Raw genomic sequence first — 26,326 nt, forward strand, 5'->3', positions numbered from 1 at the left:
TGTTGGAGTGGCTTGGGGGGCTTGGTTGGCAATGGGAGGGATAGGTTTGGGGTTAATATTTAATTATGGGGGGTGCTTGGCTATGGGTACTGGGGCAGGCACTGACTCATGGTGGGTGGTTGTGTGGGGCAGCCAGGCCATTCTTGGTGTCTGACGAGCTCACAGGGCTCTGGTTCCTGCTCTCAAATCACATTTGGAGGGCTGGTGCCTGGCAGGGCCAGCAGGCCACCATTTCTGGCCCCCTGTGTCTTTATCTGTGGGGCTCTGACTAAAGCCTTTTTCTTGTGGTGGGCTGCCATGGTTCATGCTTTGCAATAGCTGCTGGTTGCCCGGTGCTTGAAATCCTCTCTGTCTGCTTCTGATCCTTGGAGGGGGCGTGTTTGCATTTGTACGATTACATTCATCCCTTAATACAATTCAGTCCTCATATTTTGCAACCACACACTCACATGCACAATTCGCTAGCATGCAACCTTATGCAAGCAGGTGTAATTACCAATAGACTTATCTTTTGGTATATTGTTGCTGGTAATGTGATTGTTAATTATTTTTCACAATGTGTCTTCCTTCAGGTGCTCCCAATGATTGTCTGCTGTTTCTTTACAGGTATAGAAAAGGGATATCTAGTTTTTCAGATACATTTGTTGATTTCTATCGATAGTATTTTTGTCTCTTTTTTTCATCTCTTGAGTCCCTTTTTTCTCCTCTGTTCACTTCAGTATGATGATGAGCCTTATAACCAGAACGTTTTATTACCTTTATATCACATTAAGCTCCCCCACTTTGGCCAAGCAAATTTGTTGTCAGGATGCTGGATGGGTCAAGGTTAAAAAAAAAATAAAAAGAAACTATACATAAAAAATGTAGAGACAACTAGCCTAATGTTGTGTCAGAACCTGCTAACATTTTAACTCTATCAAACAAGGCAGGTGGATGTTTATTTTTAGGGGGAAAGATGCGTACTGCTTGCTATGGCTAAAACATACGAATCTCTGCGAATTAAAGTGTGCAGGGCTGTGATTAGTTTAACCTCCAGCTGCAGAGAACTGGCTCCTGGAAGATAGATGGTCTATAAAGACCATAAAGACATCAGCCTCTTCCTCTCCTCCCAACCAGCTACACAGTGTTTATCACCTGAAATGCACAATATAACTTGATGCATTAATATTCATTTTCATTAATATGCATTTAATATTCTTTTTTATTTGTTTTGTAGGGATGTAGATAATGGTATTTTATATGTTTATGATTTATGATAATCTTTTAGGAAAAAATTAAATCATCAGTCAAACATTCAACAACTAGCTGAAGAACATGAACATCTAAACTTGCACTAAATGTGCTTGTAAAATTATTTTTTTTCTTTTGCCCAAACAGTCCCTCACTTTGTACAGACTGACATTTCTAAACATGTTGACTCAATTTGAATTTGTGCTGACAATAGCACCATCATCTGGCTGATATATAGTACTTAAATGAGAGACAACAAGCATCTTTGGTTGATTTTCTTTAGTTCTTGGATCCAGGTGTTTTTAGTCATGCACTGGTTTAGTTTGGACTACTTTACCTGGATAAGATGATTTCTTCAGACTAAGTTGAAAAATCCAAAATATACACACTAAAAGCAAATGGTAGACATCTAACAAGTAAGATTTGTGAGACATTCTTTTGTAGAAATTAAGACATTTTGTTTAAATTTCACCTAAATATTGTAGTTAAAACACAAAAAGATTTAATACAATACAATTCCATTTAGGGTTGCATCTAAAAGTTGCAGGATGGTAGATCTCGAGGACCGGACTCGGGCACCCCTGAGCTACAATATCCCCACTAATGATTTGTCACATAGAGTAAAACAAATGAAACCCCATCTTGAGCTGTGCTGCAATTTAACTGCATATGGTAATCACTCATATATATATACTCATATAATAATCTCATGTATATTCAGTTTTCTTTATTCATTTATTATTGTTAATCCATTCACTATTACGTTTTCATATTGTGTGTTCTCATTTTACAGTATACTGAAGTTACAGTTTTCATTGTGTATATGTGTGTGAGGTCAGACTGACCACTTTCTTCCCAGAGCTCTGATATGGCAGAGTTGAGACTGGTTTTCAACCTGCTAGATAGCAATAGCTGTTTGGGATATCAGCTTGTTGTGGTATGTGGGCTTTGTCTGAAAACTGAAAGAGAAAGTGGTGCCACTCAGTCTTCTATTCCTCATTTATTATTCTGCTGTTTGACCTTCAGCTGGGGACAAGCTGAATAAAACTGTATTTCTCTGATGAATCCCCAGAGTCTTTCCCGACTTCACGCGAGTCGGGACGTCCACTGTCTTACTTGCAAGTAATTCTTTATTCAACACTTCTCCTTAAATTCCAGACTCTTGGTATTTTTTTTAAAACACTCGGCGTTGTCGGGCAGGATTTCGCGGGTGACCAGGGGGACCCAACGATGGTGTCTGACAGACCTGAACCTGACTTTCAGGCGTTGTTTTTGAAAGGGGGACCCTCGTTTGCTTCTCTGGAGTCATCGCCGAAATCAACAAACTCAAAATATAGTCTGAAAAATAAAAATCTGGTGAGTTAAAAGTACTTAGTTTAATTAAGTTATGAAGCTAGTTTGGAGACAGAGGGGTCTGCTTGGGCTTGTGAGAGTCTGGCCGCATGGGCGTACGTGGTGTTAGCTGCGGGAGACACGCCTGCAGCTGGAAATCCCTCTGGTCCGCAGAGGTCCCCCGGTGGAAAAGGCCACCGGGTAAGAGTGGCCGGGTAAACTTATTACTCGGAGTCCGTGAAGCTGTTCCCCCTCATTTTGTGGTAAAAATGGGCAACGTAGACTCTAGGCAACAGCTCCTCTGTCACAGGAGAATTATTTGATTTTATAAGTAATTTTATTTTATGAGTTTTATGAGTAACAAATATAGTAAGAATTCAATAGAATTTTGTTCTGAATGGATTTCAGTAGGTGTTCAAGCTGAAGGAACTCTGAGTCAAAACAAAATAGGGTAAAAGACGGCCTAAAAATGTAATAATAATAATAATAATAATAATAATAATAATAAGAGGAGGAAGCTGAATTGAGATCCAAAAAATACCATAAAAGTTTCTGATGGGAAAAACAGAGAAGCACTGAGCCTGTAGCAGACAGCAACCGCAGGCAGAAAGGAAAAAAAAAAAAAAAAAAAAAAAAAACCTACTAAATGGCCCGATGGTTTTGTTTTAAGTACATTATCCAACTTCAGTCTTTTATTTAATACTGGAATGATTTTCTTTGGTATTGATCTGTCATGGCTCATTGGTAAATTAAAATGGATAACATGGCTCTTTGAGATCAAGGTCTCAAACATATATAAAAGAAGAAAAATACATGCTATTTTACTTTACAAGAATCAACACTGAAGGCCTGATCTATATTTCAATCAAGCAAACTAAGGATCTGAAATCTGTCAGAAAGAAGAAGAAGAAAAAAAGAGGATGGATTAATAAACAGTTTGCTTAGAGGAAAATAAATCCCTGGCACTAGAAAAAATGGTGATTAATAAATGGTAAAAATTAAAGCAAATTGAAGGAGCTCCTCTTTTAACTGTCCGCACATAACCAGATGGAAATTAGTTGAAGTAAAAGAAAGGAAACTTGAAACATTAGTTCAGCAAACCTACATTATTATAGATAAAATAGCTTCTTTTTTTTGGTTGTTGTTATTTGCAATAACATGGGAAAATGCACTGTAAGAATGCCTACACTAAATCTCTTTTGAATATGTGTATGTGCATTTTAAAGTTCAAAGTTCAAAGTTCTTTATTTGTCATTTGTACATAAAACCAGAAAAGTCAAGGTACATTGGAATTCTTGTGCTGGGCTCTTTCAGAGTCACAGTTTAAGTAGTAGGATGAATCAAGAATAAGTGAACACTGTACACATTAGAAAATAAACTATAATAAAAAAAATGTATAAATACAGAAAATATAACATATAAAATAAAATATAGTATGTAGCCATCTGAACAACTGAACACTGATCAGAGGAACTGCCCATTATACAGGAGGGGATATAAAAGACATCATCCTGTTTCACAGGTGATGATAGTGCAGGTCAGATATTGCACATGCACATGTAATTGGATAGTGTTTTCCACATTTTGCGTTCGGCATAAGTTCAGTAGTTTTGTTTTGACATCAGTCTGACTGTGGCTGGGAAGAAGCTGTTGAAAAAGTGAGTCCTGTTTTGAAAATCAAACATGATACTGACACTTATGACATTTTGGGATAAACTTTTACAGGTGGAGAAAATTATCACAGTGTACGCATGTGCTTGTGCTGTTTATTTCATCTTATCATACTGCTGATGATGGCTGCTTTCACAGGGGTGATACCGGAGCAGTCGCCTTCAGGTTCCAGTCATACAATTTGGTTGTTTTATAATAACTTGTTTTTCTAGATTGCAGGAACAAGCTGATTTTATAATAAATATCGAATATGTCTGTGTTGGTATGTGCATGTGTGGCACTATCCTGTGGATGGTTTGAGTGAATGTTAATTATGTGTTTTAGAATGTTTGTTTGTCCACATCTTTCTCTCATAAAGCTGGTTGCTCTTGAGACGCAGACACCGTTCTAAAAACCAGACAGTAAGCTGGTTTTGGACGTGTCTCAGGTTGCTGACCTTGGCAGGCACCGTTACTTCTGTCTGTCTCACTCCGCCGTCTCTCGCTGGACGTCTCCCTACTTCTCCTCCTTGCTCCCTCTCTCCTCGTCCCCTCCCTTCACATTCTCTGCTTTGCATGCTGACAGCTCTCTAACTCTTCCTGACCTGCATGAGGATGTGTAACCGGACAAGGTTGAACCTCAGTCCATTTTAGGTTCTTTCTAGCAGGCCTCCTGGTCTTGGAACTGAGCCGGCCCTACCTGGAATCGTCATTAGTGAGGATTCAGTGTTGGTTTATTGCAAAACATTTTCCTTGTGCTTTCTGAGGCTTTACAGGTGGTGACAGCAGCTCTCCCACAGGTGCAATGTGGAGGGGCTGCTCCAGTCACAACTCCTGCAAATTACGTTAAAGCAAGTAAATGTGAGAAACTCTAAACTTTCACTTTCTACCCAAAGTTTCAATTACATCACTAGTGTCGTTAATTTTCCACTGAAAATGCAAACTGAAACTAACGCACCAACTGTGTGCTTGACTCTTGACAACCATTTTAAATAAATAAGAATTTCATGCACAGGTTTTAATGTTTTGTATGTACAATCATTTCAATGCCAATTAGCCTATGAATTAAATATACTTTTTTTTTAAATTTCTTTCCTCTGTTTTTTTTTTTTTTTTTTTAACCTTGACCCATCCAGCATACTGACAACAAATTTGCTTGGCCAAAGTGGGGGAGCTTAATGTGATATAAAGGTAATAAGGCTTTTTGGTTATAAGGAGAAAAAAGGGACTCAAGAGATGAAAAAAAGAGACAAAAATACTATCGATAGAAATCAACAAGTGTACCCAATCTGAAAAACTAGATATCCAGTTTCTATACCTTTAAAGATACAGCAGACAATCATTGGGAGTACCTGAATGAAGACACATTGTGAAAAATAATTAACAATCACATTACCAGCAACAATATACCAAAACATAAGTCTATTGGTAATTAAACCTGCTTGTATAAGGTTGCATGCTAGCGAATTGTGCATGTGAGTGTGTGTTTGCAAAATATGAGGACTGAATTGTATTAAGGGATGAATGTAATCGTACAAACGCAAATGCGCCCCCTCCAAGGATCAGAAGCAGACAGAGAGGATTTCAAGCACCTGGCAACCAGCAGCTATTGCAAAGCATGAACCATGGCAGCCCACCACAAGAAAAAGGCTTTAGTCAGAGCACAGATAAAGACACAGGGGTCCAGAAATGGTGGCCTGCTGGCCCTGCCAGGCACCAGTCCTCCAAATGTGATTTAAGAGCAGGAACCAGAGCCCTGTGTCTTCACCAGACACCAAGGATGGCCTGGCTGCCCCAGTATCAGAGGCATTTCCTAGACCTGGGAACATTAGGGGCTGAGCCCACACCCTTGTAAAGAAATCTCAGTGAACCAACACAGTAAAAACCGCTTTTTATTTAAGCTTTCTTGAGAATTGTGTCTCCTTGGTTAAAGCAAAATACTGTAATATGTGTATCGATATGTATTTATTTTTAATCTTAAACGTGACAATGCAAACAGGATCTCTAAAATCAGTACTAAACTTTTACTTTTCCAGACATCTGCTGTTTATCTCCACAACCTGCTCTTTAGTGCACATCTTCTGCAACAAAAGGATGGGTGTGAACTGTTTTCAGTCACTTGCAATTTCCAGAATAAAGATCATGCTGTAGTATTTATTGTACCTCTCTATCATCTCTTCCTTCTTTCCCTACAGGCTTCATCACCTGTTTTCTTTTCATAATTTCCCTCCTTTCCTTCTTTCACTTGCTGTTTTCCATCTTTACCATTGCTACTTTTTCAGTAGTATAGCTTATTTTAAACTAGTGGTATACTCTGATTTTTCCTCCCAGTCACAAACACCCCTGTCCTGGAGCAACACACACATACAAGAACACCAACCTCATAAATACATAAAGTAAACACCTACACAAGGGTGAGACCATAAAAGACTGGTTTTGTATTCTAAATATAAATGTATTGTGAGCAACATAAAATGTTAAACACTCTTTAAAACTCTTTAACTGCTGACCAGCCAGTGACCTGGAGGTGAACAAAAACATCAGTAAATACATTTATAATAAAGCTGTTCTTTATTTATCTATATTTAAACTAAAGCAGCATCTAGAAACCAAACATCCAACACTAATGGGAAAGTCGTTTCTATCTACTACAACACAAACGCGCGCATGCACACACACTCACAGCGGCGGGTAAACCAGCGAAATTTCACCACTGGATTTAATGTAAATGTGTATGACAGAAAAGGGCAAGGCTAACGGTTTAGTACAGCTGCTTAACCTTTGAAGTATCAAGTACTGTCACGAATGATCTGCCTAATGTTCATTTCATTTTAAGACATACAGGGTTTAAATTATTTGTGGTTTACCTGTTTTGTGTGTTGGCCAGAGTCTTGCTGCCCATTGGCAGCAACCACAACTGAAGAGTTTCTCTCTTCCCTAAATAAAAATGTCCATTTTTGACCGCTAATAATAACATAAAATAATGACATGAAATAACACCAGAGTTCAGATTAGGGATAAAATGCTGGTGTTGTGCTGAAAAAAAGCACCCCTGCCGTGAAAAGCACCCCCTCTCAATGAGCCTTACCAAAAGCATGAACTAACCTGCTGATAAAAAGAATATATATATACCTCTTTCTTTTCGGTCATCTAGTTGGTTCCTTTGAAAAACTGATTGTAATCAAACAAAATGTAGTAAATACACCTGGGATTTCATAATAAAAAACAATGATGATGCTGTGGTGCAATATACACGTCTATGCTGGAGAAGATCTGTTCAATGAATGCTTTCTTTGCACCATCTGTGATGCCTTTAATATTTTATATGAAGAACTTTGTATTGTCTTGTACATGAAATGTGCTATACAAATAATCTTGCCTTGCCAACAGCCTGCATGGTTATACAGTAAGAGCAGACATAACTTGCTGCAGGTTGTGGACCATACAGGTTTCAGCCACTCTGCATGTTAAAGAGATTAAGTTATAATTTTGGTAGCTGGTTCTGAAAAACAAGAGGCGCCACATAAAAGCTTGTCATCCATATATTATATATACATATATAAATTACACAGAAAAAATTTTGCTGGAATTGCCTGTATAAGGTCACACAGAAATAATTGGACCATGACCAACAGGGATAGATTTACTGAGGGGGTGCATATTCTGGCAGCTGGTGTCGTGCTGAAAAGCACCCCTGAAAAGCGAGCAGCCCTTCTTCTTCTTTCAGACTGGCAGAATATGCACCCCCCCCACCCCCCCACCCCCACCCCGAGTAAATCTGTCCCTGTTAGTCTCAGCACTTTGATCTTTTCAGAGTATGCTTATACCATGATCAGCAATAACTGTTGTGAATTTGGGGGCTGCAAGTGATTTGGAGTCAGATAAAGAAGGGGGTGTCGTGCCGAAAAAGGCACCCCTGTCATGAAAAGCTCCTCCCCCCCGACACATTATTTCTGTGTGACCATATACGGACCACTTAAGCATCAGTGTTTGACTTTTGGTAAGGCTCACTGAGAGGGGGTGCTTTTCACAGCAGGGGTGCTCAGCTCTGATATCACTCTGATGCCACCACCCACAGCACTGACTGCAGAGGCTGCTTCCTCCTGTCATGCTGTTGGTCCCCAGTCAGATCTGATCTGCACAGGGATGGAGGAACCTGAGTTAGACTCGCACCTAGTACATAATCTGGAGCAGATACGTACTACTTCTAAAAACCTGTCCCTCCCCCCTTCTTTCCAACGCTATGCCTTTTGCTGTTGGATCGAGGAGAACATCCGCAAGAAGGAGTGTTGCTTTTTTCAAAAAGATCTCAGGTAGGCTGAGCTGTGTACACTGCTGATTTAACTGACCTTGTATTTGGCACTCAGTGAAACAATAATACTGCGAGGGAATCTGATGTGATTTCATGTACATGAAAAGTGGATTTTCTGGGGTATCCAGTAATGTCCTTAGAAATAACATATCGCCAAAAGCAAATACTTTGCCATTTCTCAGTTACAAGAAATCCTTGCCACCTGTGCATCAAACATCGAAAGTGTAGTGAGAAACTGAGTGGGTTTTATTTACTTGCAAGCAGATCTGATCGATCAACAGAGAGACAATCTTCACAGTCAGCAACCACATATACATCCTTCAAGACTAAAACATGTGTAAAGAAACCCTTGCACACAAGGACTGTTCTTAGTTCTGTTTCACTGCCGGCATTCATATTGAAACTGAGAGACTTATCTTATCTGTTCCATTAACATGCAATAGTTAAGAATAAAAGTTTTACAACAACTTCATTGATAACAAAATAAGCTATTTTTGCACCCTTCTACTTAAAGTCTCAGGAAAAAATTTCGCTTTATAGGTCTTGATTTGGACAAAACCAAGTTTTTTATCTTTTGTATTTGTTTAACTATCTGAAATATCATTAAGAAATGGCAAATATGAGAAAGTGATTAATTCAAAGCAGGATGTGGAATTTCTTCCAATAAAACTGATGTTTTATTAACAACCCTTTTTGTTTTACCCTTGATGTCTTTGTGCCACTTGCATGGATTATTCCAAATATTAGTCTGAGTTGCTCTACTAGAGAGGAAATATGCAAGTGTGGATACTCAAAGCTCAAACACACAGATGAAGCCATCAAACCAGAGGCCTTTACAGGGGAGACTTGGAACAGACATAGGCATGTCCAAGAAGTGCCCACTGATGCTTTTGGAGACATCAGTTTTGCTGGTTTGGGACAAAATACAGCCAAGGTGAGACCTTACTTGTTCTATGTTTTTATAATGTTAGTGTGTTTAAATTTTGTGTCACCATATCCTCATTCTTGCCTTTGTGTGTGTCCATTGCCAGTATGCACGAGTGTCCACAGACACCAGTCCTGAGGTGCTGTACCGCTTACTGATTGAAAAATGGAAACTTTCACCTCCAAATCTTCTCATCTCAGTGACTGGAGGAGCCAAAAATTTCTACCTGAAATCCCGTCTCAAGAGTATGTTCCACAGAGGACTCATCAAAGTGGCCCAGACAACAGGTCTGTCAGCCAGAGAAATATACTGTTTGTGTTTTTGATTTAACAATATAACAGTCATTAGCCAAGAGAATCTGTGAAATTGTGGGTTGCATGTTGTTTTTGCCTCGTGCATTCAGACTCATGTTACCAAAGGAATGCCATATACTTTAGCTGTAACCTGCCAGCTTCAAGGGTCCAAGTGTCATGTGTCATATGCAGGTGCATGGATCATCACTGGTGGTACCAACACAGGTGTGATGAAGCATGTGGGGCAGGCTGTGAGGGATTACACTCTAAGCAGCTCTATGCAGAGCAAGATTGTGGCTATCGGTGTGGCAACATGGGGAGTAATTCACAACAGAGATGTGATGGTGAATCCAAAGGTAGGATTAACTGATTTTGCACAGTTACGTGTGGCAGGATTTATTAGTGGTGTAACTTACTGTCCTACTATGACTTTGTGTCTCTTGCAGGGTTGTTTCCCTGCTCATTATGTGATGGACATTCAAGGTCAGGGCAGACAGTCTTGTCTAGACAACAATCATACTCATTTCCTGTTAGTGGACGATGGGACACACGGTCACTACGGTGTGGAGATTGAGCTGCGTAGTCATCTAGAGAAATTCATCTCTGGGAAACGACTTGGAAACAAAGGTCAAGAGTATCTCCATTATCTCCAAAAAAGCTTTCACAGACAGCACCTCTAAGGTGACTCCTTCTTTTTAACTGCTTTTAATGTTGATTTTTTATTTACTTTTTTTTTTAACATCCAGAATGCAGTTTGACCATCCCAGTGGTATGTGTGGTTTTGGATGGAGGACCAGGCACACTGAATGTGAGTCAGTAGTTTTATGCATCTTGTTTCCATTTTTGTGCATCCGATCCAGAGCCTCATGTGTGTCTCCTCTCAGACCATCTACAATGCTATGCTGAACAGCACGCCGTGTGTGATCTTAGAGGGTTCTGGGAGGATAGCAGATGTAATCGCTCAGGCTTCTGGACTACCAATCAGCAGGGTCACCATTGCCCTCATCCACCAGCTGATGAAAAAGTTTTTTGGGCAAGAGTATGAAACCTTCTCCGACCTCAGCATCATTGAATGGACCAAAAAGGTTTGTGAATGCACCACTGATATCAAGTGAAAACTTGAAATTTGACCTAAAGGTGATCCACAAGGAAGAACATTGAAATTTATCTTGCATTACCTTAAATATTTAGTAAAATCCACACAATATAGTTCTGAACCTCATGTTCATGCTGTTGGAAAACCTGGTATCATCAAAATGAGCAGCATTCATGTCATGGGACCCAGTAATGTTTAAATGTATCAAAACGTGTTGAGTCTCAGTTGAAACCACAGCTGTGAACTAACTGAAAATAACTTTAATTAATTTTAAGTTGGAATATTAGTCTGTGTTGAAATCTCATTGTAGCACTAAAGTCTTTCTAAGAGTCATCTTAGTCCACTGCTTTTTCATGTTTACACTCTTCATCTGTGTGACTGTAACACTGCTCTACAACATTACCCTGATTTACTTTCCAATGATTCAGTCCATATCAAGAAGATGAGATCTCCACAAGCGAGGCACTTCACCCAAGCTCATAATTAGTTACCTGTAGCTTGACAGAGCCCATGTTTGAGACATTAAAAAGCTGTTTCCATGTCCTACACTGAACCTAAAGATAACTTCCAAAGAATCAGATAATGTCTGCTGGATTGTCTTAAAATGTTGCGCTCTACACATCACTGCAGTATTTTCCAGGTGGGATGAAAAGACAGATCATAGATCAAACCCCAAACACATGTAAGCACTAGTTTGACAACAAACAAGGAAAAGCAAAAAAAAAAAAAAAAAAGATCGTGACAGGTTTTAAACCACTGCTAAAAAGCTAATTTTGTGTTTATTGTCTTTATAAAGTTTTTGCCCAGCTGTAGAAAATAATTAATCTAAATTCTGATTAAAAGGGGTGTTTTAGACCATCAAAGACCAGTTTATTTGAAATGTTTTTCATATTTCAGGACCATGGACACCATGTGAAAATGAGTCTGTAAAAGCTATTTCTTCAGAAATAATTGCCATTCAGACAAATGAAACATTTATGTTAAGTCGTTTGAGTTGGAGATTAAAAGTAACCAAACAGTCTACAGTTTTAGATTATATATTAATAATTTTTATGTGTACATGCACAACAATATTCAGAATATTTACATTATCTTAAATGTGGTGCTACATAAGTTGTATGCAGGATCTACCATTCATATTCCAGGAATAGTTACAGAAGATAGTCCATTTGAAGGGCCATAACTGCATTACTTCACCCTACTACTACTACTATTACTGCTACTATTTCTACTACTACTACTACTACTATTACTGCTACTATTTCTACTACTACTACTACTACTATTACTACTATTACTACTACTGCTACCTGACTACTGATGGAGTTAAATTGCTTGTATTATGACTGAAACAAATTACTCAGTCAATGATATCAAGTCCAAAGCAGGTGCTATTGAATAAAAAGCTCATAGTAAAAAATAACTAGAAGATCTGGCTGCTGTAGAGATGAAAGCGTGCACCATGAAGTAGTAACGTGATTTACTACATACAGTGAACCACATACTGGTACAATGCATTGAAACATTTATGTTTGAAATTGTACATGGTTCCTAATAGATTAAATAAAATAAACACTAAGGTACATATATGTATACACCATGTAAATAATACTGACATACTACACATAGTTTAACTGAATTATGCTATATTTAATCTGTTATGGATTAAGATAAGAAAATGTTGTTTATAAAGCAGCATTTTATTACAAGTTGGTTAATAACGAAATATTGCTGCACATTTAAACACAGCCACTGCAAGAGACTGTTACTGTAGATTAAAGTAGGCACAGCACACAATAACCCTAGCCCCCTTCCCTTTTACAAAAATTTAACAGAATTAATAAATTTTTTTAATGGTTTATTTTTCATCCAGTAAAGTAAGAATATTTTTTTCTTGGCAATCTATATATTCCTATGTTTTCCAAATTAATTAACAAAATTCCTCCCTCCATCTTGATCTTGGCAGTTTATCCTTTTACCAGAAACTATTTTAGTCCTATCAAGCACACGGCGGGTTGAAAATAGGTTTTTCATCACAGTTTAAACGCTCTACTCCCAAAAATCTTTGTGGTCTTAAAGGAAAATGAAACACTGAGTAGAATTTTGTAGACTCTTTGTCAAACTGGCGCTATGTCTGCTCTTTTCCAGATTCAGGACATCATCAGGATGTCTCATCTGCTGACAATATTCAGAGTAAGCGAAGACAGTCAGGGGGATGTGGATGTGGCCATTCTTCAAGCACTACTTAAAGGTGATTATCGATCCCTGACTGGACTCACTGCCGGACAGATGAACAACACGGCATTGAGTCTGAAAACAGGAAGGCTTAGTTCAAAACCAACACTTAGAAAGTATTATAAAGCTCTCGGAAAACTAATTTACGGGATTGTGGTATCAAATGTGCAAAGACTGAAGACCAGTCATGCCATTTCTGACATTAATGGACAGTTATTTTTACAGTAAGACATGGATAGCAATACTTGATCTACTTAGAAACATGCAACACTTCCTGCAGACCTTTTCTTCCTCATTAAAAACCCATTTATGCCAAGCTTAATGCATAAAAGAATGCTGAGGCAATGTGTACTAAAACAAAGTGTGAGTCTGCCATGATGGACATTCACTTAATTTGAGAAAATGATGAATCCTCAGTTCAGCTAAATTCCTTTTCCCAGAATTTCCTGTACCGAGCTTCATTTATTATTTAAAACTCATATTCATCCATTGTCTTCTCTCCTCGTGCCTTCTTTGTTTGAGTAAAACCTTCGTCTTCCTGCAGTCTTACACATCAGGATTATTTAAGAATATATTTATAAAAAAAATGTTTTAAGTAAACGATTATCAAATCAGACAGAAGGCAATGAATTGGGGAAAGTGTGGATGAACTTGTAGGTGAGAAATCATCCTGTAAATAATGGAGACACATCTACTACAGTCAGTTTTTTAATTAAATGTAAAGGCATTTGTTTAAAGTTGTAAATCCTCCACTCAGCTTCAAAGAGCAGTGAGACACTGGCAATGGACAGCTGGAGGAAGCAGCTGGAGCTGGCTATTGCCTGGAATCGGGTGGATATAGCTGAGATGGAGATCTTTACGGAGGAGTCCCAGTGGAAGGTGGGTTTGCTTCTTATAAATAACCCATCCACATTCATTGTACTTTACCTAATATTAAACATAACATTTACAGTCATGTGAAAAAGTAAGCACCCCCTATTTGAGTTCAAAGGTTTTACATATTAGGTCACATTGTAAAATAAATCATTAAAACAAGAAGCAAGACTAACAATATAAACTGGTCTAAGGAATACAGGAAACACAAGAACAGAACAAAATAAACCCCAAACACAAAATGTCCAATCTGAACTTCATGCACAGATGAAAACTAAAGAACATACAACAGGACAAGAAATAAAAATATCAAAGGAACTAAACCAAAAACAGAATGAAAACATTGTGAGAGTGTGAGAAAAGTAAGTTGTCTCCATTATTAAATCGGAAGTGAAACTACAGTTACAGCAGCTGTGGTTTTCTGCATGTTATTAGTCTCTGACATCATTGTGGAGAATTTTTGACCCAGTCTTTTTTCAAAAAGCATCAGCGTGCGAGACGGAGGTGTAACTGCCCTGGTTGCAAAGAATCCACGCTTCGTACTGATGTCCACAATCTGTTTATTTCTTCTCTGAAGACTCATGGAACACCGTGAAAACTAGAAACAACAGAATGTTTGAATAACAACATCACATATCAGCCTTCACAGTATGAACAAAATAAAATCAGTCTTTACCGTGTACACCACGTAAACCAGTGGTAGATAAGATCGATAAGCATAAAAGTCCTCTGCCTTGCTCGTGCGACGCCTCCTTTCTCTGTCGGACTCCCGCTGTCTGTTTCCCGCTCGCCACTTCCGGGTCATGTGACTCACGTAAACTTAACTCAATAATTTAAACAAGTAGTTTTAACAACTTATGGCAGGAACCTTATGAGGTACAGTGCAAGTATTTAATTATACACCAAAATTTATACCAAAAAAAAAAAGGAAAGCCACAGCAACACGTAACGTCTCAGCGTTGCCATGGAAACACATAAACAATCACACTCGCGTCAGCTACAGAAGGTGAGGACACAAATGCTGGCAGACGAGGCAAGAGGCAGACCGTTGCAGAACTTAAAGGTTTTTATAACATGAACTGAAAACAAACTAGCAGACACATGACAGTAGCACGACACGAAGACTACAAAAAACCTAAAAAGAAAGAAAGAAAGAAAAAAAAAAATAAAACTATTAACTATTCTGTTGCAGATTTGCTGCTGCTCTTAGGATTGTTGTCCTGTTGCATGATCCAAGTTTGGACAAGCTGTCAAGACAGATAGCCCCGTATTTGATTCTAGAAATGTACATAATATGGTTCATGGATGTTCCAATAACAACAAGATACCCAGATTCTGTGGTTGATAAACAAGCCGTTATAGCAGTTACAAGATCTGTCCTGTTAGTATCCTGGTGTTCGCGTGAACAGGACTTTTTCTGTGGATATTAATGTTGACAGGGTTTTTTCTTGACTCCCTGAGAATGTACTTTCTGTAATTGATCTTAACATAGAGTAGAAAAAAATCTAATAGGATATTTTAATAGTATAACTTGATATGAGATGACTGCAAAGTTATGTCACTTGGTCAAGAAAGCATAGCAATTTCAATGGTCAGAAAAATAATCTGATAATAATCCAATCATTTCTATTAAATGTGTTTTTCTGATCAGACATGATCACGCACATCAACTCCATCCCATGCCATTTGTGTCTGTATCAGTAGGTTTAAACAGTAGTTTAAGTCAAACTTTCTAATGTTTTGTCACATGATGAAAACAGCCATCTGTCCATTGGACATTGTTCCAGAGGTTGCAGTTTAAGTTGCTTCATTGCAACCCTAAGCTGTCATTGCTGCCATGTTCTTTTTAAAGAGATTTTTTCCTGGCAACATTTCCAAACATGACATACTTGTTTCAGTCTTTTTCTAATTATAGTGTCATGAACTTTAAACCTTTAACATACTAACTGATCCCTGTAGAGCCATGGTTCCCAACCTTTTTTCTGTAAGGACCCCCTTGATGCAACTACCAAAGAGCTGTGAACCCCCTTATCAACCCCACTCTGCCCCGTGCTTCTGGCCACAAATGATGCATTCAGGCTGAGTCCTCTCCTGTCCTTTTAGAAAACAAAGTTAAGACAACTATCAACACATAGCCTCACGTAAAAAACATAGTTGATTGGATACACATGGTGTGGCCTACAAAGGCTTTTTGTTGCTTTTTTTTACTGAGGATATATGTTGTAAACTATTGCTGTATAGCAGATTTTGATAACCCCGATTTATTCACTTTGAGACCTGTTTCAGAAGTTAGTGTTTTCAGGCACCTAAAATGCAGCTTCCATGTGAAAAAACAATGTCCAAATGATAAAAAATAATTAAGCGGAGGTGAACTGGACCTATCCAGCTTTAATCACTATTTCTTAGAATTTATAGAAATAACCAAGTCTTCATTTATTCCATGTAAGCTTACACCCAACCCTGACATCCTGCAAAAATTATGTTTATTCAAAACAAAGATGACACAGTCACTGAGTTGTCCAGTGGGTTTATACCTTTGTTTAGGGTTTTGTGTGTGTGTTTCTGGTACTTTGGTTGAACGCCTGTAAGCTGTAGGAAATTCTCTGTTGTGTTTCTGCACAGGTGTAGCAGACACATGACGGTAACATGACACGAAGACTACAAAAACTTAAAAAAAAACAACAAAAAAACAGATCATGACAAAATGTTGCTTTAGTACTTTAAGGTTTGAAAGTATTTAAGGTCGTGCAGTAGCATTTCAGTCTGTTTGCAATCACTGGGACATTGCAACACCTTGGTTTTTTTCTTCTTAACTATTCTGTTGCATATTTGCTGCTGTTCTTAGGACTGTTGTCCTGTTGCATGATCCAAGTTTGGACAAGCTGTCAGACAGATGGCCCCGTATTTGATTGTAGAAATGTACACAGAACGGTTCATGGATGATCCAAATAAAAAACAAGATACCCAGATTCTGTGGTTGATAAACAAACCAAGATCATATAACAGCAGTTATACAAGTATATGTTATACAGATAAGCAGCTAGCAGCAAATCATCTCAGGATGGTTAAACAAAAAGCCTTATAAAAGTTTTATGACATAAGGGACAAATGACAGTTTTTTCAGTAAGTTATAAACCTCTTTTGTTTTGCCCTAAATAAGACGATCCTCACTTTCATCCTCCAGTCCAGTGACCTCCACTGGGCCATGTTCTCAGCCCTGGTTGGAAACAAGCCTCAGTTCGTGAGCCTGCTGCTTGAGAACGGTGTGAGTCTGAGGGATTTCCTGAAGGATGAGGAAATACTGTGTAAACTCTACAGACAGCTGCCCAGCTGCTTCTTTCTGCACAAGCTGGCCAGGCGGGTCCACAATGGTCGCAGCAGCAAGAAGCGAGCGCAGTCCATCAGAGTTCAGGCTCATACAGGCGAAGGCGAAACCATCTCCTTGACGCACGTCTCTGACGAGGTGCGCCACCTGCTGGGCAAATTTACCCACCCCATCTATCACGCCTCCACCATGAAGAACATGTCAATGGATGACTCATCAATGACAGTATGTATCTTTTCATTTATTCACTTTTTTCCTACAAAGCTGTAAATTTATCAAGCTGTCTGTGGGTCTGTGTAGCGGCCACTTTATGCTAATTTGGATATGGCATAAACAACATGAAAGCATGGACCCATCCTCCCTGGTGTCAGCAGTTCAGACTGGTAGAGGTGGTGTGATGGTGTGGGGGAAATTTTCTAGGTATCTACCTGAGTATTGTTGCTGACCATGTCCATCCTTTTATAATCACAGTCTACCTGTTTTCTGATGGCTACTTCCAGCAGGATAATGTCACACAGATGAAATCATCTCAATCTGGTTTCTTTTACATGACAATGATTTCACTGTGGCTAATTATAAATGTTTTGATAGTAATCATTGAGCAAATAATTGATCGGTTGTCCTGTTCAGCGTTTCATCATCTTATTCTATTTATTTGTACATGGGCAGAGAATTTAATCTCCCACAAATGAACTGAGCATTCAGCTAAAAAAAAACATTAAATAGTGCTGTGATAATATCTTTACAGGTTTTATGTCTCTATTTATGAGAAAGATCTGGGTATAGGATAAGGTCAACACACTCCTCCATTCTTCCTTTAGCTGTCTAAGGGTGAGACATCTTCCCAGGCTCCACTCAGACAGGATCATGCTGAAACACAGAGCGACGCGAGCAGAGACCTTTTCCTTTGGGCTGTCGTCCAGAACAACAAGCAGTTGGCTGAAATTGCCTGGGAGCAGGTGATACAAACATTTTCAGAGAAAAAAATCTAAAAACCATTTGAGTGTAGTGTATGACCTTGCATCTCATTGCCACTGTGTGTGCACAGTGTAGAGACTGCATGTCCACCGCTCTAGCTGCCAGTAAGATCCTGAAGACCATGGCAGAAGAAGGAATCGATGCAGACGAGGCGCAGGAGATGTTTGAGCTTGCCGGTCATTATGAAAAGCACGCAATTGGTGAGAATCAGTCATTAAGAGCGGCATCAATGGAAGGATTTGTATTTATCCATGCATGTATCTGTGTCTTAGGTGTGTTCAACGAGTGCCACAACAGTGATAAGGAGCGTGCTCAAAAGCTGCTGGTTCGTATAGCACATTGTTGGGGCAGAACCACGTGTCTGCGGCTGGCACTGGAGGCCAATAATAAAAGTTTCGTGGCCCTAACAGGTGTTCAGGTGAAGCCAAATTCAGATTTTATTTTTTTATTAGGTTCATTATCCAATAGTTTTAAAATGTTGTGTTGAAATCAGTCTTACAATAGTATGTGTGGAATCAGAAAAATTCACAAGGAAAAGCAACATTTGAGAATTGCAATAATAACCATCAAATCTCAGCAACATGGCAGTAACTGGTGACAAAATGTCATCTTTCAGGCTCTTCTGACTCAGATCTGGTGTGGTGAGCTCTCAGTGGGCAACCCTGTGTGGAGAGTGCTCATCTGCATGGTCTTCTTCCCTCTCATCTACACTGGTTTTCTGGTTTTCAGGTGAGTCATTTGTAAAATTTGTACTTTGAATTAACATACAGCCTGTGGGAAATTTACGGTGTGAGAGCTTAACTATATGGAATTAAAATCAAATGAGACTGAACAGCTTAAGAAGTGGCCAGACAATTATATTTGCATGTTTCCAAAGAAATTAAGACAAAACAGACAAAACTTCAACAACTCTGAAGGCTCTAGTGTCTAGCAGGTAAGATGAGACCAAACTTGGTAGTATAGCGCTTATCCAACACACATTTGTTTTTAATCAGGCAGCACAATACTGTGGTCACATGACGTCTTTACTGGAGCTGCTGTTTTGTGCAGATTAGAACTTCCATTGTGCTCAAAGCTCATAATGATTCATTAAAAACTGAAAAATGGATTACATTCTGCAATAATATATATTTACTTCATGAGACAAAATTTCAGTTTATTTAACATTTCTGTATGTATTTGTTGCACTTTCTTGCCAGAGGTGGTCAAGTATGTCACTTTTATTCTTTCCAGACGCGATGAGCTCATTCATAGACAAAACAAAAAGAGTGAGGGGATGAAGACCGTGGAGACAGTAACAGGAAGCACACGCAGAATAAATTCTCTTCATGAGTAAGTATATTCTGCTGCTTCATATTAAAATTACCTGGATGACTGAAAAACCCTAGGTTTATTCTGCTAACAGGTCACTGTAATAATTAATAGAAGATCTTCGTACTTTAGATTTTTGTCTTTTTTCTAAATAGCAGTTTCAGTTTAAAGAGCTAAGAGAAGAGCAGGACACAAGTGACTTAAAGGTTTTCTCCCTAACCTCAGTCTTCTTTCTGTCCACAGCACGCCAAGTTTGAAGCCACTGGGTTGCTGGTCCAGACTGGTGAGCCTGTACGGCTCTCCACAGGTCAAGTTTTACTGGAACATTGCATCTTACTTCGCCTTCCTCTTTCTGTTTGCTGTGGTGCTGATGATTGACTTTCAGACCACGCCCTCTCCTGGCGAGATGCTGCTCTACATCTGGCTGTTCTCGCTGGTGTTTGAAGAGGCCAGACAGGTGAGAGACTGCAGCCCAGCAGAAGTATTAAAAGATTAATCAAATGATCTTTGAGATCTGATTGAATAAGAAATTACCGGCATTATCTTTCCTTTTATTTGTGTGACAGTTAAATTGTTTTAAGTTGATCAAGTCAGCTTTCAAGCTGACCTACAGCACAGTAATAACTTAGAAACAGAGAGATTGCAGCAATATTTATATGACTACATTTGTAAATCTGTCTTTCCTCTTTCAGATGTTTTATGATCCGGATGGTTTTGGGTTTTGTAAGAAAGCCAGGATGTATATCAATGACCTGTGGAATATTTTAGATGTACTGTCTATCCTGATATTTCTCCTAGGTCTTGCTTTTAGGTATGTTTTCCATCTCTGGGAATTATTAGCCATATAAATCTCTCTTCCCACTAGATTGTATTTTTGTCTCACCATGTTTTTCCACTTCAGGCTGACAAGTCAGCTGTTCTTTGCTGGTAAAATAATTCTTTGCATCGACTTTGTGGTCTTCTGCCTCCGTCTCATGGCCATCTTCACTGTCAGCCGAACTCTGGGACCAAAAATCATCATAGTCAAAAGAATGGTGAGAGATATTGAAATAAAGCTTATACCTCACTCTACCACTTCTGCCTCACTGGTCCTTCATATGTAAGGTGTTCTTAGAGAAACTTTACAAAGTTAAAGCTGGTCTTTGGTTTCATAACAGATGTCATTGTCAGAGGTCAAAGATAAGCTCTGAGTTCTGTTATTTGTTCCATGTTTTTTTGTTTGCGTGTGCAGTACAGTTATCTTATTGCCTGTACTTAGATTATACCTGCAGCAAAAAGGTTAAATGTTGAAGCATGGCATTTGTTACAGATGTGATGATTTATACATTGTGCTGACAGATTCAGTCTGTGGAAGCTTTAGTTTTATTGATGTTTCCCAGTCTATTAGAAAATTTTAGCTGTCCGTGGTTACAGATGTGTTTGTTTTTTGCATGCTTCTGGTTTCTAACAGACTTCTGTCCGTCCTCCAGGTGAAGGATATGTTTTTCTTCATGTTTCTGCTGAGTATCTGGGTAGTAGCGTATGGTGTGGCCAAACAAGGAATTCTCATCCACAATGACAATCGACTGGACTGGATTGTCCGAGGGGCGGTGTATGAGCCATACCTCATCATATTTGGGAATTTTCCCACAAATATTGATAGTAAGTGAAGCTGTAAAGTACAGTAGTGTTGCCTCTGTATCAGCTGAAACTCTCAGTGTTGTGTTTTTTGGAGAGGGGGGATGACTAAGTTTCCATATATTGTCTTCTACAGATACTGTATTTGACATAAACCTATGCAGTTTGAATGGTACAGATCCTCTGAAGCCCAAGTGTCCTGTGCTGAATGAAAACCAAATACCAGCCTTCCCCGAGTGGCTCACCATCATCATGCTTTGTGTTTATTTGCTATTTGCCAACATACTGTTGCTAAACCTGCTCATAGCAATCTTCAAGTCAGTTCCTCACAACATGACAGCACCTGCAAGGTCTTTCCTCCCTGATGAAGCCTCGCTCTTTATTTCCTCCTTTCTTTGTGCATCTACACAGCTTTACATTCCAGGAAGTCCAGGACAACTCAGACAGAATCTGGAAGTTTCAAAGATACGATTTAATTAAGGAGTACCACAGTCGTCCGGCTGCCCCGCCTCCTTTTATCATCCTCAGTCATCTGTACATCTTCATCAGGAGCATGGTGCTGCAGAAACCTCATAACATCTACAAAGAGTTCAGTAAGGACTAACTTGTCTAATTCTAAATGTAAAAAGAGTTTAGCAACAATGTGAAACTTTACTGCAGCTCCCAGTTAGTTTGTTTGGGAGGGTCTCTATGTCTGTGCAGGTATGCATGCACTGAATCCATTTGGAGAATGATCCAAACCACGTGATTCTGCTTTTCAGGGAAGGAGCTCAATCAGATTGAGGAAGATGAGCTGTTGTCTTGGGAGGCATTGATGAAGGACAGATACCTGCTGTCTGCACGGCAGGAGGAGAACCAGAGCATGGAGAGACACATCCAGGATACAGCCCAAAAGTAAAATTTCTCATGAAATTTTGTCGTTATCACACCTGTCACATTTTGAAAACCCAAAGTGTAACATGTTTAAATAAAGTTGGCTTTTATGCAGTTTTGGTGCCTCTGAGGTGAGTAATGTCAGCGTTAAAGGAAATATTGTACCTTCAGGGTGATTAAGAACAAAGGATTCAGTGAATAATAAAGCTGGATTCAGGAGTGCTGCTTAATGTTTGATGAAGGCTGTCTGTGTGATCTTTTAACAGATACGGATATTGTTTTTGTTTGTTTCCTAAGGGTTACCACTATGTCTGAACAGCTGGAGAGGAAAGATGAAATGGGCTCTGTCACTGTGCTGAAGAGACTGGCCAGACTAGAGGAGCAGGTTGTGACCTGATTTTTCTTTGTTACCAATGTCCTACCTGTATCTTTAACATTTAACAATGCGGCAGCAGTACACACAGGAAAACAAAAGAGATGGCAATGGCACACTTCTTTATGTGCTTGTGCATTTGTTGACTTTTGAATGTCTTTATGAAAGTCTATTAACAAGAATTTGACCCACTTTACACTGTCTCTTCAGGTCATGCAGTCAACCAAAGCCCTGCAGTGGATTATAGATGCTCTCAAATCTCAAGGTTTTGCTGCAAAAGAGACACAGTCACTAAGTCAGCAGTCAAATTCCCTATTAACCATTACCTTTACATTCAAATGTGTCCTTTTAGTTTAGCCATTATGTAATGTACGAACTCTTCTGTTTGCTCCCTCTTCCTGCAGCCTTAACTGTAACAGATGAGTCCCCCGACACTTTGATGGAGACCTCAGAGAAAGAGAAAGGTTTCCACGTGAACTCCCGTCACTTTTACTACCCAAAGAGCAAACTCACACGCTTTCCTGTGCCTGAGGAGAAAGTGCCATGGGAGGTACATCACATGAATAACCAGCTCAGACGATCCCTGCACAGAAAGATTGGCCATTTTTTTTCTATTCAGGTGGCTTTCAACTTTTTTTTTCTTCTCATTTTCAGGTCAGTTTCAGCTTATACAAGCCATATTATCATGCCTGTGAAGATGGTGGCGACGTCGTGGATGGGTATGTCATGATAAAATCATGACAGTTGCAAATATATCCAGATACAAAGCTTAAGACAGTTCAAAAGACATGTTTTTTTAACCTGAAAGATATTCATTTTTATATAATTAAGCAATCTCAGTGACCATTCATGCTAGTTTTCAGTTTGCATTATTTTAACCATTTCAGCTGAACTAATTAACTTTACTTACTAAGTGCACAGTCTGATTACTGCCTTTCTTCTCCTCGTTTTACATTTCCTCTGTTCTTTTGTCTCACAGATCAGAACCAGAAGCCCTTGATAAATACAGGTATGATACAAGATAAGGCACGCTAAGCATCAAATAGCATGAGCAGTAACCTTAGAAGCATGCTCTGATGTTTGATATGGATCTTCTCAACATTAGAAACCCGGAAGGAAGGACAGGCATCAGGGGAAGAGGAGCACTCAGACACCTTGGCCCAAACCTGAATTTAGATCTTGTGCTTACACGGTAGGTCATCTCAGCACCTCATAGAGCTTTAAAAAGGTCATAGTTTTACATGATCTAAGACTATGAAGATGTTTTTGTTTAGCTGGCAAGACAGTGAGAGGTCTGTTTTGGAGTTCTTGTCGGTTCGGGAGGAAAGTCAAGGAATCTTTGTTCTACCTGGGGTGAGTGCTTGTGTGTGTTCTGTTTATGGGGTTTTTACTTTTTTGCACTTGTGAAATTATTGGTCTTTGATGTTTTGTTTTGTTTAACTTTCAGGGACCTGTTGACGCTGCTGATCAACTGCCAGCAACTCTTAAACAAAGTCTGGGACAGAAGCTGTTTAAAACAATAGAAGCAAAACTATCGGAAGGAACAAAGGTGTGTTAACATGTTTTGGTTTGCATCTACAGAGTGTCTGTGACACAAATGGTAGTAGTAGGCAAGGGAGGTTTATTTGAATAGTATATTTCATGTACAAGACAACTTCAAGTGCTTTGCATAAAACATTAAAAGCATTAAATTGCAGTAGCAGTGAACCGTAAAGTCAGTGAAGTACACGCCATCAAAAACAATTTGATGGAAAAACAAATTTCTGATCTTATGCCAAAATTCATAAAAGCATTTGTATTCACTGTATGATTTTACTAATCTTAGTCATTGTACACACATTTAGAAACCTGACTTCCTGTGACAAATTTAGCCAGTCTTAATTTAGCCAGACAGACAGATAAACATTATAACAATATTATATTATTATTTTAAAAAAATATTTGTTTTTACAATGACCTTTGGGGGTACAACTTTATGGAAGGGACAGAGAGCATTTCTGAGAGACTCTGCCTCTCTGAAATGCTCCTTTTTATACCCTCTCATGTTTCTGACTTCTTGCCAGTTAACCAAATTAGTTGTCAAATGCTCCTCCAGTTGTCTTTTTGGGAACTGGAGTTGTAAACTGGTTTTTGAGAAAAGGACAATCTTAATCTTATGTGTGTAATAAATTGTACAGCAACTTTAAAACCTATGAAGTTAGTAAAACAAGATTACATTTGTTTGATTTATTTAAATTAATTAGGAATTGTTAAAGAATGAATACTAAAGAAGAAGGGTATGTAATGACATATTTTCAGATTTTGACCATTTGTAACAACAAAGCTTGAACTGAGTAAGCTGAAGCTAATATAATAAAAGTCATGCACTAAATCTCCACTTTATTTCTAAGTGTTTCAAGTTTTCGTTAAAGTATCAAGTGAACTCCAAAATCACACGGGATTACTTTTGGTACCATGACATTACATTGCCGTATACAAAACCATTGTTTGTATTATTGATATACAGTATAGTGAACTTAAACAAAAGACTTCTTGTCTGATATGTCACAACTTAGTTATTAAGATTTTTAGAGGACCCATCTGCTTTTGTGAGGAATCAAAAGCCACTATCCTCCACTGAGTTTGACTACTGTTCAAGGTTTATGAGTATTCATTAATTTTAAAAGAAAAATAAGCTTTTCTAGACTTGATTAATATGTAGATATTTCAGTCTGACCTGCAGATGCTACTTTCCTGTATTTCAGGTACTTGAGGGTTACATGGATGACTGCAGGAACACAGACAACGCCTGGATCCAAACCACCGTCCTAAACATTCACCTGGACAGAACGAGCCAGGTTGTGGTGGATATCGACAAAATGGTGAGAAAATTAGTAGTTAATTAACAGATATTTCCTGCATAGAAGAATTTGACTTGTCATTGACCTCGGCATGTGATTATCTCCTGTTTCTCAGGTGGTGAGCAGCCACCATGGTCTTCAGTGGCAGGAGGTGAGCAGCAAAGCCAGACTGAGCTCAGACCAAAGAGACTTCCTGCGGAAGGTTGCAGAGCTGCACAACAGAAAATTTTGACAATCACACCTCTGTAACCATAAATGTGCCTATGCATCCTCAAGTTATTCTCTGTCTAACAGTGAGCCTTTTTGAAAAGGTTCATTTACTGAAAGTACTTGTAAAGAAAAACTGAGGACACTAAAAAGCCATTTGCTTTTGGATGAACCGAGAGTTTACCAGCACACTGTACAGCTCCCTGAAATTGTGTGGATTTAAATGGGGAAAAAGTAAAAAGAATTTTAAAACAAGTAAAAAAAATCTTTATTAAGCCTGAAAAGGAAATAAAAGGCTTGTGTGTACACAGAGGGTACATAGATGCAACTTACTCTACTTTGGAACAAAGTAGGTGTACTTCCATTTAACTGCAGTTTTCTGACATTGTACTGTCAACATTCATCGCAAACAATACATAAAGATAAATGAAAGTACAAGACAACTTAGAATGAAAACAGAAATGAAGCATGGTGCATTTAAGTCACTGCATACTGCAACACAACATAATAGAATGGAAGTCGTTGCTTTATATTAAATAATGCCCTGTTATGTAGGAATCCGCTACAAAGCAATGCTTCAGTGATTGTTTGTCTAACAATAACTAGAAAAAGCTGTTATTAACATAACAGCACGTGTGAATGCTTTCATGCTGAATGATTGGACTCATTTGCTGAAAGATGGCTGAAGATAGTGAACAATAGCTTTTGAAATGGTGTTTATAAAGCTGAAGTGAATGAGCATTTAAAGCTAAAACTGGAGTTAAAATGTGTTAAAAGGCTGAAAAGTTGAACTGAAATGTGCTGAAGATTGCTAACTATAGCTAAAAAAGGGCTGAAATGTCAGTTTCAAAGAAGTA

At 38.7% G+C, this 26,326-nt stretch overlaps 1 protein-coding gene and 1 long non-coding RNA gene across 5 annotated transcripts; one reads left to right on the forward strand and one right to left on the reverse strand.

Annotated features, from left to right (window-relative positions):
• Window positions 1-4,202: 4,202 nt before the first annotated feature.
• On the forward strand, window positions 4,203-25,719 carry LOC121650820 (transient receptor potential cation channel subfamily M member 2-like). 4 transcript variants are annotated; one of them, XM_042002574.1, is made up of 32 exons: window positions 4,203-4,220; window positions 9,271-9,457; window positions 9,555-9,735; window positions 9,934-10,097; window positions 10,188-10,368; window positions 10,488-10,549; window positions 10,626-10,826; window positions 12,986-13,088; window positions 13,830-13,951; window positions 17,130-17,495; window positions 18,092-18,229; window positions 18,319-18,448; window positions 18,521-18,666; window positions 18,865-18,977; window positions 19,482-19,580; window positions 19,803-20,016; window positions 20,252-20,370; window positions 20,461-20,593; window positions 21,029-21,200; window positions 21,313-21,493; window positions 21,588-21,769; window positions 21,938-22,070; window positions 22,347-22,434; window positions 22,633-22,717; window positions 22,827-22,972; window positions 23,077-23,141; window positions 23,402-23,431; window positions 23,528-23,614; window positions 23,697-23,775; window positions 23,870-23,971; window positions 25,167-25,283; window positions 25,378-25,718. In XM_042002574.1, exons 3-32 carry the CDS (start codon window positions 9,696-9,698, stop codon window positions 25,492-25,494), a joined length of 3,915 nt encoding a protein of 1,304 aa, XP_041858508.1. In that variant the 5' UTR covers window positions 4,203-4,220; window positions 9,271-9,457; window positions 9,555-9,695; the 3' UTR covers window positions 25,495-25,718. The 4 variants fall into 4 exon arrangements, 3 of the variants coding, with proteins under 3 accessions (XP_041858508.1, XP_041858506.1, XP_041858507.1); XM_042002572.1 differs by lacking the exon at window positions 4,203-4,220 and adding an exon at window positions 8,349-8,524 and having other exon boundaries at window positions 25,378-25,719; XM_042002573.1 differs by lacking the exon at window positions 4,203-4,220 and adding an exon at window positions 8,349-8,524 and having other exon boundaries at window positions 18,119-18,229; window positions 25,378-25,719.
• LOC121650821 lies at window positions 13,768-14,858 on the reverse strand. The gene is made up of 2 exons (XR_006012336.1): window positions 14,622-14,858; window positions 13,768-14,543 (listed from the first exon to the last, which is right to left on the reverse strand). It is a non-coding gene; the product is annotated as an uncharacterized LOC121650821 (long non-coding RNA).
• Window positions 25,720-26,326: the final 607 nt, after the last annotated feature.

Source organism: Melanotaenia boesemani, chromosome 12 (genome assembly GCF_017639745.1).
Source record: "Melanotaenia boesemani isolate fMelBoe1 chromosome 12, fMelBoe1.pri, whole genome shotgun sequence".
In the NCBI taxonomy this organism is placed as follows: Eukaryota; Metazoa; Chordata; class Actinopteri; order Atheriniformes; family Melanotaeniidae; genus Melanotaenia; species Melanotaenia boesemani.